This window comes from Oreochromis aureus, linkage group 3 (assembly GCF_013358895.1).
Source record: "Oreochromis aureus strain Israel breed Guangdong linkage group 3, ZZ_aureus, whole genome shotgun sequence".
Lineage (NCBI taxonomy): Eukaryota > Metazoa > Chordata > Actinopteri > Cichliformes > Cichlidae > Oreochromis > Oreochromis aureus.
The window spans coordinates 126,836,702-126,852,719 of record NC_052944.1 but is presented as its reverse complement, the minus strand read 5'-3'; the positions used below and the strand labels follow the sequence as shown (position 1 = coordinate 126,852,719).

Genomic DNA, 16,018 nt, shown 5'->3' with positions numbered 1-16,018 from the left:
CTAATATACACTCCAAAACATGTTATATAAATCCACTAAACATACAATATTCACACATGGGCCCCACACACACTCACATTCACACTTGTTGCAGGCCTGTTTGCTGCTCACGCCGGACGATGGAGAAAAATCCTCTTCTCCCCAGTAAGAGCACAAAAGTCTGACTTACAGTTCCGTTGCTCGGTAGGTCGCCGCTCACCAGTCCCACACTAAATCCACTCCCCTGCGGACCCGATGCTGTCTCTGCTACAGCGCGTTAGCCAGTCACTGTCCAGCTCTCCGACAGTCCTGCCTCCGTGGCGCAACCAAGCAGTCCGGCTAGCCTTTAGCCTCGGCGGTCATGGCTGGAAATACAGTTTTCCACGGTGGTGCGACCGTTGAAACAAAAAGTCACTTCACCCACACTCTGTTGCGAAGCTCTCACACGGTTAGCTTTCTAGTCACACACTCTTTTGTGCTAGTTAACCTCAGTAAAACTAGCCGAGTCTCTCACTTTGGTTCAGCTAACCTCGTGCATCTCTCCATGCCGTTCTCTTCTGTGAACTGTGAACACCTTATGTGGCGTTCAAGTCCATGGGAATTATGAGTATCTACTCCCAAATTCCCATCCAGGCTACATTAGTATCGGTTCATGGTATCGGTTGACTTTTACGAGTACGAGTACGCACACATTTTACAGTATCGGCCCCGATACCCGATACCAGTATCGGGATCGGTGCATCCCTATACTAGATACATTCAGACATTTCCCCCAATTCAATCAAATGTTTTTACAGTTTTTCTTTTTTTTGTTTTATCGAGGCTTTTAGTGTGACACATCAGCAGAAGGAAGTGTGTTTTTCTCTGTGAAGACAAACCAAGTGTAAATGTGTGTGTTGGTGAGCTCACAGTCAGTGTTTGTGCTCCTCTTTTCTCTCCGTGGCCTCAGAAATGCTCACTCTGTTTGTACATCACTTATTGTCAGCAATAGAGTTCATTCTGCTTTGTGGACATAAACACATCTGTCATCACGTCATCTTTGTTTTTGATGCAGCGTTTTAGAAAATTAGAGCTGCATGAAAAACAATGAAACAGCTTCTAAAAGTTTGACATCAAAGCAAATCTAATGTCTGTCACCAAATTCCAGCAGATTCTTCACCAGGACCCTTTGTGATAGTTTTCATGTTTCATACAAACTAAAGTGATACACAACATATGCAGTGCTACACACACATATTTATTAACAATTAACATATTAACAGAGCATGTGGAGAGTTTGGAAACATCCCATTAAGAAAGAGAAATCAAACATTCATTTTAATGAGCTCAGACTTGTTGAAAATGCAGAGGAGCTGGTTGTGAACTGAGCTTCAGAGAAACACAACATACTGAGATTCACTGTGAAGCTTTGAGTGGAAAAAGGCAGAAAAACAATATGTGGGTCCTGGAATAATGGGAGCTTCCATCTTTAAAGGACTGAAGAGGAAGAAGTTTACAAGGAATCATTTAGAAGAGTTTCAAACATCAACTGATTGAATCCATGAATCTGAAAACGTGTTTGTGAGTGAAAGAGACAGACATGTACAGACTGAACTATCTGTTCAACAGTCAGAGTGTTTCTCTAACAGGAGACACTCTTTACACTCCACTCAGCATAGACACAGTGAAGCCCCAGAACAAACCCAAAACCCAGGATAAAGAGTTTGAGTGAATGTGGTGTTGAAGGTGTGGAGGTGGATCAGAGTGTCAGAGGAGACTCTGTAGAAGGACAGAGTGCCAGCAGGACAGTCCACATACACTGCTACTCTCTTAGAGACAGAGGAGGAGGAGGAGGAGGAGGAGGAGATGGGTGTTTGTCTGTTATTGTGTCTGAGAGAGCGAGGACCATCATCAAAGCAGTCCAGACTCCAGGACTGATCAGTGTGTCCAAACACACAGTCGATGCTTTTTCCTTTCCTTGCAATTTGTCTGTAACTTACTGATATCTCAACTCTTCCTCTCCACTCGACCTCCCAGTAACAGCGACCAGTCAGACCATTTCTACACAGCAACTGAAACCAGCCATCAAATCTGTCTGGATGATCAGGATATGACTGAACCTCCTCCACATGTGTCACCTTCCTGTTGTTGTCAGACAGTTGGAGCTTTGTGTTCACTGTGTTTGTGTCGATTGTGAGTTGACAGGAATCTGATGGAGAGAACAAACACAATCCAGCTGCAGTTATTGATCCATCATCTGTTCATTGATTGACACTTTGATGATGACTCCTGACATGATGAAGATGGTTGAATGTGTGCTGCTTTGTTTTCATGAATCCCATTAAAAACACACTTACACTTCCTCAGACCTGGTCTCAACCATCGGACTCCAGCAGGCTCCACCCTGAAAGGAGGAGGGGTCAGAGCAGCACAGTCAGCATGCACACATGGACATTACATGGCTCTCACACACACACTGTTACACACTTATAAAGAAACAGTCCAACATTTCCACAAATACACTTCAATCCATACGTGGATCAAACTGCTGATGATTTGGACTGATCCTGGATCTGTCACTACACCATTGTATTAAATGAAATATGACTGATTCAAACTGTGACCTGTGTTTGAATCAGTCATATTCAAACACTTCATTATCTTTATATTCCTCTTCTGTTTAGCTGGAAAGGACACCCCCCTGCCTTTGCTGCCAGCTGTTTTTCTCCTCTTGGTGTCTGTGTGGTTACTGTACATGACCTCTGACTTTTGAGTGAGTGCAGCATTGTGTTCATGTGTTTTAATGCCACCTGATACCTGTTCATGTTCTGATTTAACAGCAGATTAACACTGTGCTCAAGGGGGATTAGTCTGTGGAAACCGGATATTTCTTTGGAATGGCTGTAGAAGATTTTTTTTTTAACTCTGATTCCTTTAATGTGATTAATGTGAAATTTGGAGATGGTAGTTTTTTAATGAAAAAATTAAATCATTGATTACATACTAAACTAGTTACTTAATGTGGAAATAGCATTTACCAGGAGGCTGCTTTTATTTTGAAATTAGGTCTTAGTTTATCCTACCTACATACCTACGTAACTGACCTTGTCTGAATATTTAGTGTTAACTTCACCATAGTTTCAACTAACAATCTCCTACAATCAGTCTAGTGGGTCAAATGATATGACATTTTCAAGATCAAAATTAGTCTGATCTGTTTGATCCAAATTTTGATCTTGTTAATGATGTTAATTACAGCATTTCAACCATAAAAGTTTCAGTTACTGCCCACTATACTACCCCATGTTCCCCCTTTTTTCCCAGCTCATCTGTTTCACCTCTTCTGGTGCTGTCATATAGTCCAACAATGTGATAGTGAATGTCATATTTGAAGTCCAACATCTACCAGATGGATGACAAAATGTGAAACTTACTTCAACCAAGAGTGTTCTTACTGTGTTTTACAACTTGTTTAAAATGTTATTTCATTTTAAACAACATTTTATTCAACATGAACAACAAATTCATTCAACAATGGTTGGAATTTTAGAGAAAAAAAGAACAGAAGAGAAAATCAGATTTATTCCATTTTATAATTGTTACCTGCTTAAGAGATTGTTCAATGAAAACATTTTCCTACTTTCCATTCAGGATTTGTAGCACAAAATTGGTATGCAGTAAATCTCCACCATCACTCTTCGTGTCATTCACATAGTTCAAATGCAATTTTTCAGTCTTTCGCTGTTTCTCATTTCTCACTTTGTACATCCAACACTCCTCTCCTCACATCTTAGCCCCTCACATTAAAGATGTGAGCAGAGGAGCTGAGGCAACAAGTGTTCATCCTTGTTTTGGACACTCATTTGGAAGATAAATAGTTTTGTTACCGCCCAGTGCTAAAGACATCAACATATTTAACAACACTTTAAATGAATACTATTAGTGCAACATGACAGGATGTCGTATTTTTCTTTGTTTATTTGTTTTTTAAATAACAAAAAAATGTTGAAGGGCTGGCATCCAGGATTTAGTGAATTAAAAATTCTTATTTTATTTTTAAAGTGTTATTTAGTCTTATTGTTTTTATTCCATTTAAATTTTTTTCATGTTTAACTCAAGTCTTCCATTTTAATCATTCCATTTTATTGTTCTTAATGGGGTGGCTGTGGATCAGGATGTAGAGCAGGTCACTTACTAATCGGAAGGTTGGTTAAGGTTGGAAAAGCATAGGAAAGAAAAGTACTTGTATGAATGGGTGAATGTGGAAAGTTGTATAAAAGCGTTTTCAGTGCCCAGAATAGAAAAGAACTATATGAGGACCAGACTGTTTACAATTTTTTCTTCAGTCTTACTGTTAATTTTATTTATTTATTTTCTATGTTGGTTTCAAATACAATATTTTTTACTGTGTACTGGTTTTGCTATATATGAATAAATAAAGGCAGTTTTTCAAGCTTCTTTGCTTTCAGCTATATAGAGGAAAGAATGCATGTGGTTTTTACATCATACCTTTATTCTGATCATAAATTTTAACTGCCTAACAATTTCCTCAGTCTTTGTGCAATGCTAGGCTAAATATGTTTTAGGCCTTTTTCTATTCAGATTTTAATCAAATCTTAACCAGGGTCAGAGGGAGAATTTTTTTCTCAAAATGTCTGCCCAGTTAAACACAGATCTACCCTAATGATGAATAAATGAGCAAAAGGCATGTCATACCTGCATGAAAAAAAAAATAACAGGAAGTGAGTGAATGACACAGGAAATGTTTCCAGCTCCTTCTTCTCTATCAGACCTTCTCTCCATACCTGAGAGTGTCCTGTCTCCAGTGTGGATCCTTCAGCAGCCTTATTCCTGAGTCTCCTGGATGATTGTAGCTCAGATCCAGCTCTCTCAGATGGGAAGGGTTGGAGCTCAGAGCTGAGGCCAGAGATATACAGCCTTCCTCTGTGATCAGACAGCCTGACAGACTGCAGACACAAAGATATCAAATACAGAGATTGTAATCTAACTGTGTGTAGCAGGCAGGATCGGACCCAAAATTCACAACTCTCAGAGACGGAACCTAACTCAAAACGCAGCTTTATTGCTGGAATAACTGAAGACGTTAGTGATGTTACATCTGACACTGAAGCCCCGAGGCCTGTGTTAAGTAAAGGAGAAGTGTGTCCAAATGAAGCCTGTGTCGAGGTCCATATCATTCTTCAGAATTTTTCGTGACTTAAGATAAACGAGGCCGTGCTCCGAAATGAGTAGGGCTTAGAGTAGAGTTGCTGCTCCTCAACCACATAAAAGGTGTCAGCTGAGGTGATTCGGGCACCTCATTAGAAGGCCTCCTGGACGTTTTCTAGGTGAGGTGTTTGGGGCATAACCTAATGTGAGGAGGACATACTGGAGATATGTGTGTGTAAGTTTTCAGTCATCCAGGTCATCGTAATCAAAGGAACTTGGAAAGGAAAGCATCTGGACTTCTTTGAGTTTTTTGAAGACGTTTCACCTCTCATCCAAGAAGCTTCTTCTGTTTTAAGACCAAAGCTTGAGAGATACTACTTGTCTGCCACCTATTTTTGAGATCCCTTCCTAGACACATTAACCCCCACCCAGATCTTGTGTCAGTTGATCTCAGTAATTGATGATAGGGTCTCTGAACTATCTGCCTGGAGAAGATTGAAAATCCATCTTTTAAAAGTTATGAGAAAGCCATTCCTCTTCAAAAAGTGACACAAAGTGCATCTGTCAAGGCCCCCACTGTTGTGGCAGCATTTGAAATGGGCCAAACGTAGATGTGTAGTGGTGTGCGGATCGATACTTAAATATAGATTCCTCCAATACCAGTAATTTATCTTCTAGAATCGATTCCCATATTAAAATATTGATATTATAGTAATTTGGGGTAAATTTGTAGTTTATCATTAACAGGAACACAGTGGAAAGAAACTATATCATTCGGATCGTTTACATTGGAAGGAACTACTTCCTCTTCTGCCTTTCATAGTCATGTGTGAAATACGGCTGTATAAATGTGTCACAGCCCCTTGGCGTGCGCACTCACAACAATGGCTAAGCGTAAACTGAGTCATATGTGGACGTATTTTACCTCCATAAACAGCCAAGAAGCGGTTTGCGATACATGTGACAAGACAGTGAGGTGTTGTGGCAACACCACTAACCTCGTCAAACACCTCAGAGTAAATCATATCACAGAATATGATGAGCTTATGTTGAGGCGAAGAGAAGAGAGAGGAGAAGGACAGGTGCTGCTAGGGTGAGACAGACGTCTCTCACCAAGCCCTTTAGTGCTGCAGGCAGGATACATGTTCAAATAGCGCACAACTTCAGGGTTTTTTTTATTTCTATATGATAATTCTGCATTATTAAGCGATAAGAACCATTAGTCTGATTTCCTGTAATCATTATGAAGCTATAATTTGAAATACATAAAACATTAAGTTTTTGTACAAAGTATCGGTATCGGATCAGTATTGTCTCTAAATACTGAATTTTACTTGGTATCAGATCGGGAAGGAAATCATTGGTATCGCACATAGATGTGGTGAAGAGAGGAAAAATATGCAAGAAGACATTGAAACTCTAAGAACTAAAGAGATGGGTTTGGAGAAACAAGATGTAATGGATTCATTCACATTTGTGAAACATAAAAAAAGAGATGTCAATATGGAAGTAGAAAATGTGGTTCACACAATGTAGCAAGAAAAAGAACATAAAAAAATGGCGAATGTGTGAAGGGAAAGAACACCCAAGCCAAGAAGGTAATGCAGAGCAAGGTCTCACAATGGTTTCACTCGAAACCTCAGCTAATGATGACCCTCACGCTTTTTTCACACCTGGCTCATGTGATTAGCCACATGATAAATAGTGGGACAACAAACCTCTGAAGGGACAACTCCGACTTGGTCTTGAATCCTGGATTCTCTACCTTTGATGTTAGAACTGAAGCGGCTTCTCGTATGAGAAGAGAAACATGTTTAAGAAACTCAACAATGTCTTGTAACTTTTCTTTCTAAGCTCCATAGACTCAAAGCTGCCTGTTGCCCCCTGGCTGCCATTGTCTGTGCATCCCTCCATAGATAGGACTGCCTAGACCATCACTGACTCACCACCAAACTAGTTAAGCTGAACTGGGCTGTGTATCACGGGTCCTTAAGGTGGAAGTCGTTAAACCATTACTTTAAAAGTCATCACTTGACCCAGCTGTCTTAGGTAATTATAGGCCAATCCCCAACTTCCTTTTTTTCTAAGAAATTCTTGAAAGCGTAGTTGTAAAAAAGAGCAAAGCAGGAGGAGGTGGTTATCTGTTTGTGAGGCACACTAACAAAGAAACAACCATCTCCTCCTCGTCCTCTGTCTCTAACAGAGTAGCAGTGTATATGGATTTTTTTTTTTTTTTGCAAAACTCAGCAATTTAAGGGACTCAGAAAGTTAGATTAATATGCCTTTCCTTTTGCTGTTAATGAGTTCTTTATGTCTGTGTCTCCCTTTGTGTCCCCTGCTCCCTCTCGCTCCCTCCATGTCTTGTCTCCCCTTCCTGTTAACATGTTTCCCTCCTTGTGTTCTGTTCTCTCTCCCTTATTTGTCATGTGTGTTCTCCCTAGCCGTCACGTTCTCTGTATTTGTTCCTTAGTTATGTCCGTGTCTCTTGTCCTTTTTCTATTTCCCTATCACCATGTCAAGTATTTGTGTGTGTTCAGTTTGCTTCCTCCTATTTTATTTATTCATCCTAGCTGTGTTCTCCATGTCTTTCCTTTTCCCTCGCCACCCTCATGGGTATTTATGTGTTACGTTGTCATGCATTCATGGTCAGGTTGTACTGTCACAGTCCGCCAGTGCAGACCGTAACAGTTTGTAGTGTAGCCGTTTTTCATTTGAGCTATAATAGAGCAAGGCAGGCACATCTATGCATATCACCAGTGTTGGGGAGTAACGGAATACATGTACCGCCGTTACGTATTTAAAATACAAAATATGAGTAACTGTATTCCGTTACAGTTACCGTTTAAAATGGTGGTATTTAGAATACAGTTACTTTGTTGAAATAAATGGATTACGAACACTGCCAGCACTATGTAATAATCTAGAAATTTCAGACCTATCATTTATCAGTTCAAACATCAAACGACATGAATGCTTTAAAAGCATCAACATCAGCTCTTCTCTGACAGCATGGTGGGAGTTTCTAAAAAAGTCCTCATTAATCCCATGCAAACGTACACCTATCTGGAACAATCCGGACATATTACAAAAAATAATATGATAAACTTTCCAGTTTGGAGTTGCAAAGGAATTAAATACTTGGAACATATATTGGAAGGAACAGACTTTATTTCGTTTGACAGACTAGTTACACAATATGAGATCAACAAGAAACGATTTTTGGAATATCAACAAATTAAATCCATAGTAAAAAAGAAATTTAATCCCAGTGAAGCTGAATTACAAACACCACCAAGTGTGGTACATTTTTTTAATCTAAAACCCCCCAAATTATTGTCTAAAATATACAGAATGCTTTCTAAAAATAGATGAATCAATATCCCTTCCTATTGCAAAATGGGAAGCAGATTTATCAATCAGGTTAGACCAAAACCTTTGGTCTCAGATATGCTTAAAAACCTTTCAATGGATCAGAAATCCCAGTTTGCAATTAATACAATACAAAATATTACATAGAGTGCACTATACTGGTCATAGGATGTTGAAGATGGGCTATACGTCTTCCAACAACTGCTCACACTGTCTAGCAAAAACACCGGACAATTACATCCACGCCCTTTGGTTCTGTCCACCAGTGCAGAAGTTTTGGCGTGAGATATGTGAAGACTTATCAAAGTGTCTGAAATGTAACATTCCAGCCTCCCCTTTAGTGTGCTTGCTGAGCAACTTGGATGAGGTCACTGCAGAAATAGACACAGCCCACATTGTTTTTACAGCCCTATGCATTGCCAAGAAAATGGTCCTCATTAACTGGAAAAATAAAAATAATCTTAATTCTAATCAATATAAAAACCATCTAATAGATCACATTAGTCTTGATACAGCCTCTGCCACCACATTTGATCAATCCCTTTGGGCTCCTTTGATTGGCTTCATCACCTAGTGGGGGTGGGGGGTCATGGTTTGGTCCTGCCTTCGCTATTGTGGTTGATATGGGGTAGGGACGGCCTTAGGGCGTCTGGGGAGTCCCTAGGGATGTTTTCCCTGGAAGGCCTAACCCGGGGGATGTGGCCACGACCTGGTTAGGGGCTCTGATGGCTCCTAGATGGTGTTTTCCTTGTGGCTGCGTACAGCGGAGATGGGGGAGGGTCTGTACTGGCGGACGTTGGTTACTGGCCTGGTGGCCTGGTTGCCCCAGGTGGGTCCGGGACGGGCATGGAGGCTTGGGGTCTGGGGTGCTCCGCCCCGGTCTGGGGTGCTGGCAGGGCCTTGGGGGCTTGGGTCCTGGCTGTTGTGTCGCCGGGCTGTGGGCGGGTGGGTGCAGGGGGGCTCAGCCCCAGTGCAGGGGACCTCTGGTGCATCAGCCCAACTAGGGGGCTCTCTAACTGGTGGGGAGGCTGTTACATCTTTGCAGGTGGTCTCCTCTCTACAGGAGCTCACTTTGCAGGTGGGGGAGAGATATAGGAGAGATAGAGAATGAACTCAACCTGGGTGTCTATTGTCTTGTGTAGTTTGGGAGATGATTGGATGATGGGGTGGGTGCAGTTTTCTCTGCGGTGGAGTCGGGTGGGCTGCACCGGACTCTGCAGGGCTGGGCGGTGCTGCTGCTGTGGGCCCCGATCCGGATGGGCCTGGGCCCCTGCCCTGTGGGTTCCAGAGTTGGGGTGCTTACTGGGGTCAGCGGGGAGTTGGCCCCAGGAGGGCCACTGCCCCTCCCTTTCTTCCCTCCCCATCCTTAGCTACCTCCCTCTTCCCGCTCTACCACAAACACAGGGCTTGGGGTGCAGATATGTCACCAGGGTGCAGGGGAGGCACTCCCCCCCCTCTGTCCCCTTCTGGCCACCTGTGCCTCAATTTTATTCTGCAACCTAGACATCCACATTACTCACACTCTCACATAACACATACATATAGGGCCTTGGGGTGGGCACGTTTTACAGCATCCAGAGGATGGTCGGTGTATTCAACCCACCTCTGGCGCTGGTGCCCTACCCTCAATTTTAATGCATATAGACACTGAGGGTTTTCGGGAGGAGCCGTGCTGCTCTCTGGCAGGAAGCACCATGCCCTCCTGTGTTTTAAATGCTCTTTAGAACAGCACACAGCAACACTACATATGAGCGGGCGGAGGGAGGTTTGGGGTCTTCACCCCCGGTTCTGTTAGCCATCAGGGCTGGGGGCTGGGAGGAGCTGCTGGCCGTCGGGATTGGGGTCTGGGATGCGGGGCCTCCCTGCTACTGCAGATAGGGGGCGGTCCGCTTGCCTCCACCCCAGAGAGAGGGTTACACCTCCTGGGTCTAGGTGCGGCTTGCCCTCTGGGGGCGGGGGTACCTGGACCTGGGATATAGAGTATGTTTGGGGAGTGTGATTGTCTGTGCAGTGTCTATTTGTGTCTGTCTACATGTTGGGTAAGTGCCGAGTATTTGGTTGTGTATATGGGGGTGGGAATGCACGTTTGAGTCTCTGTGCGCCTGTTCATCTGTGTCTATATGTCAGGTTGGGCCTTAGACTCTACCTCTCTGGGAACATCTCAGGCCCTCCAAAGTACGGAGGCCTATCTCCCCTCACCACACTCCCTGCCGGTAGCTGATGCCCTCAGACGTTGGTGTGCTGGTGGTTCTTGTTAACTGGGGCTGGGCACTCATGTATGTACCGGCTCACTCCTGGTGGCCGATTGGCGGGGCCTGGCACCTGTGGCTTGGCTGGGCCTCTTCCGGGGGGTGGGGTGCCCTCAGGCCTCTGGGCCTGAAGCTCGGTCCTCTCTGGCGCAGCTGGCTGCCGGCAGAGCCCGCGGGCACGCCACTGCAACCCCCTCCGGCCTCTGCTCTGTGGCTGCTGGGTGACATCTCGTTTGGGGGTCTACTCAGCTCTTCCCAGGAGGGTGGGGTGGTGGTCCTCCTTGGGTCCTCATACTCTGGGGCCTCGGGATGTCTGGGGCCTGGATCTCCTCCATGACTGCTTCATGCCCTGGGGGACGGGGCTATGGCTCCCCACACTCCCTAGCAGATCGTTACATGGAGAAACCTTTTGAATACAAGCGTGCTGATCCACACAGGTGTGCACACAGGTGTACACACGGGTAATCACAGACACAAACTACACCTTTCTTGGCTGCTACCTCAAAGCACATTGTGCGCTGTCTATCTTGCGTGCTGCACAATAACATTTAATATTTAGTATCTACTGTTATCTACTGCTAGCTAGTTTATTGTGATGGTGCTGTATTTATTATGTAGCTGGTTGTTTTTGTTTGTTTGTTTTCTCTTCTGTTTTTTTTCTCCATACAGGTGATCCAGGTGTTTTGTTTGTTTTCTTTCTTTCTTCTCCCCTTTCTCACCATCTCTTCTCCCCTCTATTTTTCTTTCTCTCCCTCTCTTTCTTTCATTCTTTCTCCCTGTCCTATCCCCCAGTCATGTCTGTCCCGACTGTAACAACTGAAAATAAAATAAATACATAATTATAATAAAGGTCAATCAAATGGACCAATATGGCAAGGCCATGATGATCCACATGGTAAAGTAAATCCGCTTGGCATCTCTCTTGGCCTTAAGACAACAATTCTGATGGCTAAAGATCCAAACGGGACAGGGGAAAAAAAAAAAAAAAAAAAAAAAGAAATGGATTACACGGCGGTACTTTCCTCTTTCATATTGTGGCGGGTCAGGACTGTTTGGGTTTGTTTGACAGCTACGTTCTGTTGTTCCAGGCCGCAGCGTTACGGTTGCCATGGTTACAGGGTGACGCTCTCTCTCTGCGTGTTTCCTGGGTGAGAGAGCGCCTTTTTATTGTTGTTGTTGTTGTGCTAAGCTAATAGACAGAATGCTACTGCTCTAAAGAATGTAGCATCATGGGCAGTGTAGTCCGTGCTGCAGGGAGAATGGACTGCCATACTCATTATGTGTCTGTGAGAGCGAGGAGGGAGAAAAAGGCGAGTGGAAAAGTTCAAGCAGAAACGGGAGCTGGAAGCATGTAAATATAATAATAACCACTGCAGCCAAAAAGAGTGCCTGGCGAGCCCAGCTGTAAGTAAGCTATTAAGACTCGACTGTGTTCGTGTTTTCCTCCGAAACAATAAGTTCCGTTGGAGCAGCCTTTCAACGCCTCTCTCTGTCTCTCGCAAGCAAAGTTGACCCACACAACAAAGTAAAGCTATTTTTCGGCTACGAGCCCGACACGGAACCCGACGTGTTAGCCAGAGGTCCCTTTACTACGGTTCGGACCTTCAGTAACAATAATAAATCACAGCAATAGTACATTCACGTAGTTGTAAAAAGCACGATAATATATTAAGTAATCCAAAGTATTCAGAATACGTTACTGTCACTGAGTAACGTAACGGAATACGTTACAGAATACATTTTGGGGCATGTATTCAGTATTCTGTAATGGAATACATTTTAAAAGTAACCTTCCCAACACTGCATATCACATCTCCCTTTAATGTGCACAGTTAAGGACATGCCCTGGTTAAAAATAACAAAGAATTCTCATATTGTTATAACAGCATCAGATTTAACATGACTATAAGTCTGAAAGTCTGAATTCTGACCTGAGTTTTTGTAATCTACACTGTGGACTCTTTACTCCAGCAGACAGAATCTTCAAGCCAAAATCTTGCAGGTCGTTGTTACTCAGGTCCAGCTCTCTCAGACTAGAGGACTGGCAGCTGAGAACTGAGGACAGACCCTCACAGCTTCGTTCTGAGAGGTTGCATTCAGCTAGTCTGAAAAAAATAAAATCAGTGTGATCAAATGAAATCATTTTTAATATTAAACCTGTTGAAAAATTATTTTCTACGGTTTCTAGAAGTTCAATTGTTCGTTCTGCTGGCCTTGGTTCCATCCACTATTATTTCACTCCCGTTAATTGTAGACCAATTTGGATGTGTCACAAAATAGAGGAAAAAACTTGTGGGCTTGGAGACAAGATTGTGAGTGAACTAGAACTGCAGCTATCAATTATTTTAGCAATCAAATATTCTATTGATTATTCCATCAATTAAACAATTACTCCAATAGGAATTACTTTTGTCTTATTAACGAGCAGTGACAAATATTGAGAAAAAAAAAACAGTCTTAAATGAACTTCTAATTGGTTTCCATTGCAGATATTACAATGCTTTATTAGCCATTGTGGTCATAGATTTTTTTTTCAAGACAACAATACACCTTAATGCAAAAATACATACATATATGTACATAAATACATCAAATACATTATTCATGCAGTCTAAACATATAATAAAATTGCCTTTACCCTGTCTTCTTGTAAGGCTTTATGACATAAAAAGGAGGCAAAATAAGCTCTGACAGTATCATATCTCCTAGAGGACCTAGATTTGGTTTCTGTTCATATGCAAATGTACTGTTTATAAGATTGGGGAAACATGCAGTCAGCTGAGACTGAAGAAGTCACTTGGATGAGTGACGAAATGTTTCTCCCACAAAACGCTATGTCCAGATGAACAGAATCAACTTTTGGAGATTTACTTACCTGGATGATTGAGCATGCATAAAGACATGCTCTAAAGTTTCCCAATCACAGAAAAATGTGAGCGTAATTTATACTGAATGGTGGAAAAATAGATTTTATTTTCTCCAAGAATCAGTGAAGGAGAACTTTCTTAGATGTGACAACAGCAACTCACGTGAAATATAAAGAACATGAGCAGTTTCAGAGTATGGGCCTGACCTTGACACAAAACAAGCAAATTGACATATTCAACTGAGCAGTTCACTGATGTTGTTGAGAAATTAAAAGGAGAGATTATTATTGTCCATCTCTTAAAGTTTATTTCTCTCTCTCTGCCTCTCTGTCTGTTCTTGTTGCTCCCTCCCTTCTCTCACTCTCTGTTATTGTTTGTCTTTGTATTCATTACAGGGTCTTCCTGCCTTTGGCTGTACACACCTGACAGCAATCGACCACTTGTGGCTCATGATCTGAGAGAGTTGAATTGTTGGATGCCTGTTTTTTCTACTCTGGATCCCTGGAACAACATTAATCCTTATACACTTTGTATATAGCACATTATGGTCATATCACTGTAAACAAGTGCACTAACTATGATTCTCCTGAGCTCAGTGTGTGAGTCTATTCCAGCATATAGTGGAGAAATGTGTAAGAACTTAGCAGAGAACAGAAATCTAGCCTGTTCACTGTACATTAGATGTGAATAAAGCATGCCATGGGTTTTTATTTTTCTCAAATTCTCAGGCATTAATACTTATCACCTGTAGATAAAACATGGACTGTTTCTGATTGGTAGCATAAATATATGAAAAATGATGACACTCCCTTGCGTTGGCTTTTTAAACAACATAATACTGCTATGCACAGTATTAGGTTGTTTAAAAAGCCAACACCACTTACAAACATAAATGTTTCTTGAATCGTGCATCCCTTTTTTGTACACTTTAGAAGTAAAGATATGACCACAATTTACTTACACAGCTTTGTTGGAAGCTCTGATCACTGGCAGCATCCTCCGAAGAGCCTCCTCTGATGCAGAGTATTTCCTCAGGTCAAACACATCCAAATATTTTTCTGATGACAGTAAGATGAAGACCAGAGCTGACCACTGAGCAGGAGACAGTTTATCTGTGGAGAGACTTCCTGATCTCAGGGACTGTTGGATCTCCTCCACTAGAGATCGATCATTCAGTTCATTCAGACAGTGGAACAGATTGATGCTTTTCTCTGCAGACAGATTCTTACTGAGCTTCTTCTTGATGTACTGGACTGTTTCGTGATTGGTCGGTGCGCTACTTCCTGTCTGTTTCAGCAGACCTTGAAGGAGAGTCTGATTGGTCTGCAATGAAAGACCCAGGAGGAACCGGAGGAACAAGTCTAGGTGTCCATTTGGATTCTGTAAGGCCTTGTCCACAGCACTGTGGTGGAGAGATTGTAGTTTTGGTTTGCTAAATAGTTTAGAGAATGTGGATGTTGTTTGATGTTCTTCCAGAAGATTGACTCCAGAGTTGATGAAGGTCAGGTGGACATGAAGAGCAGCCAGAAACTCCTGAACACTCAGATGGATGAAGCAGAACACCTTGTCCTGGTACAGTCCTCTCTCCTCTTTAAAGATCTGTGTGAACACTCCTGAGTACACTGAGGCTGCTCTGATATCGATGCCACACTCTGTCAGGTCTGATTCATAGAAGATCAGGTTTCCTTTCTGCAGTTGATCAAAAGCCAGTTTTCCCAGAGACTCAATCATCTTCCTGCTCTCTGGACTCCAGTGTGGATCTGTCTCAGCTCCTCCATCATACTTGACGTTCTTCTCTTTGGCCTGAACCACCAGGAAGTGGATGTACATCTCAGTCAGGGTCTTGGGCAGCTGTCCTCCCTCTCTGGTTTCCAGCACATCCTCCAGAACTGTAGCAGTGATCCAGCAGAAGACTGGGATGTGGCACATGATGTGGAGGCTTCGTGATGTCTTGATGTGGGAGATGATCTTTTTGGTCAGACTGCTTTTTTTAAATCTCTTCCTAAAGTACTTTTTTTTCTGTGAATCAGTGAACCCTCTGATCTCTGTCACGATGCCAACACAGTCAGGAGGGATCTGATTGGCTGCTGCAGGTCGTGTGGTTATCCAGAGGCGAGCAGAGGGAAGCAGGTTCCCCCTGATGAGGTTTATCAGCAGCACATCCACTGAGGTGGACTTTCTAGGGTCAGTTAGGATTGTAGTTTTGTGGAAGTCCAGAGGAAGTCGACACTCATCCAGACCATCAAAGATGAACACAACCTGGAAGTCTTCAAAGCTGCAGATTCCTGCTTCTTTGGTTTCAGTAAAGAAGTGATGAACAAGTTCCACCAAGCTGAACTTTTCCTCTTTCAGCACATTCAGCTCTCTGAAAGTGAATGGAAATATGAACTGGATGTCCTGGTTGGC

General features: G+C 42.7%; 1 protein-coding gene across 1 annotated transcript in view; it reads right to left on the bottom strand.

Annotated features, from left to right (window-relative positions):
- Window positions 1–2,008: 2,008 nt before the first annotated feature.
- Window positions 2,009–16,018, bottom strand: part of LOC120435271 (NACHT, LRR and PYD domains-containing protein 12-like) — a 237,957-nt gene continuing 223,947 nt past the window's right edge. The window contains exons 6-9 of the mRNA XM_039604524.1: window positions 12,677–12,850; window positions 4,764–4,925; window positions 2,327–2,362; window positions 2,009–2,030 (exon numbers count right to left, since the gene is read on the bottom strand). Coding sequence (XP_039460458.1) covers window positions 2,009–2,030; window positions 2,327–2,362; window positions 4,764–4,925; window positions 12,677–12,850 — 394 coding nt within the window. The remainder of the gene's footprint in view (window positions 2,031–2,326; window positions 2,363–4,763; window positions 4,926–12,676; window positions 12,851–16,018) is intronic.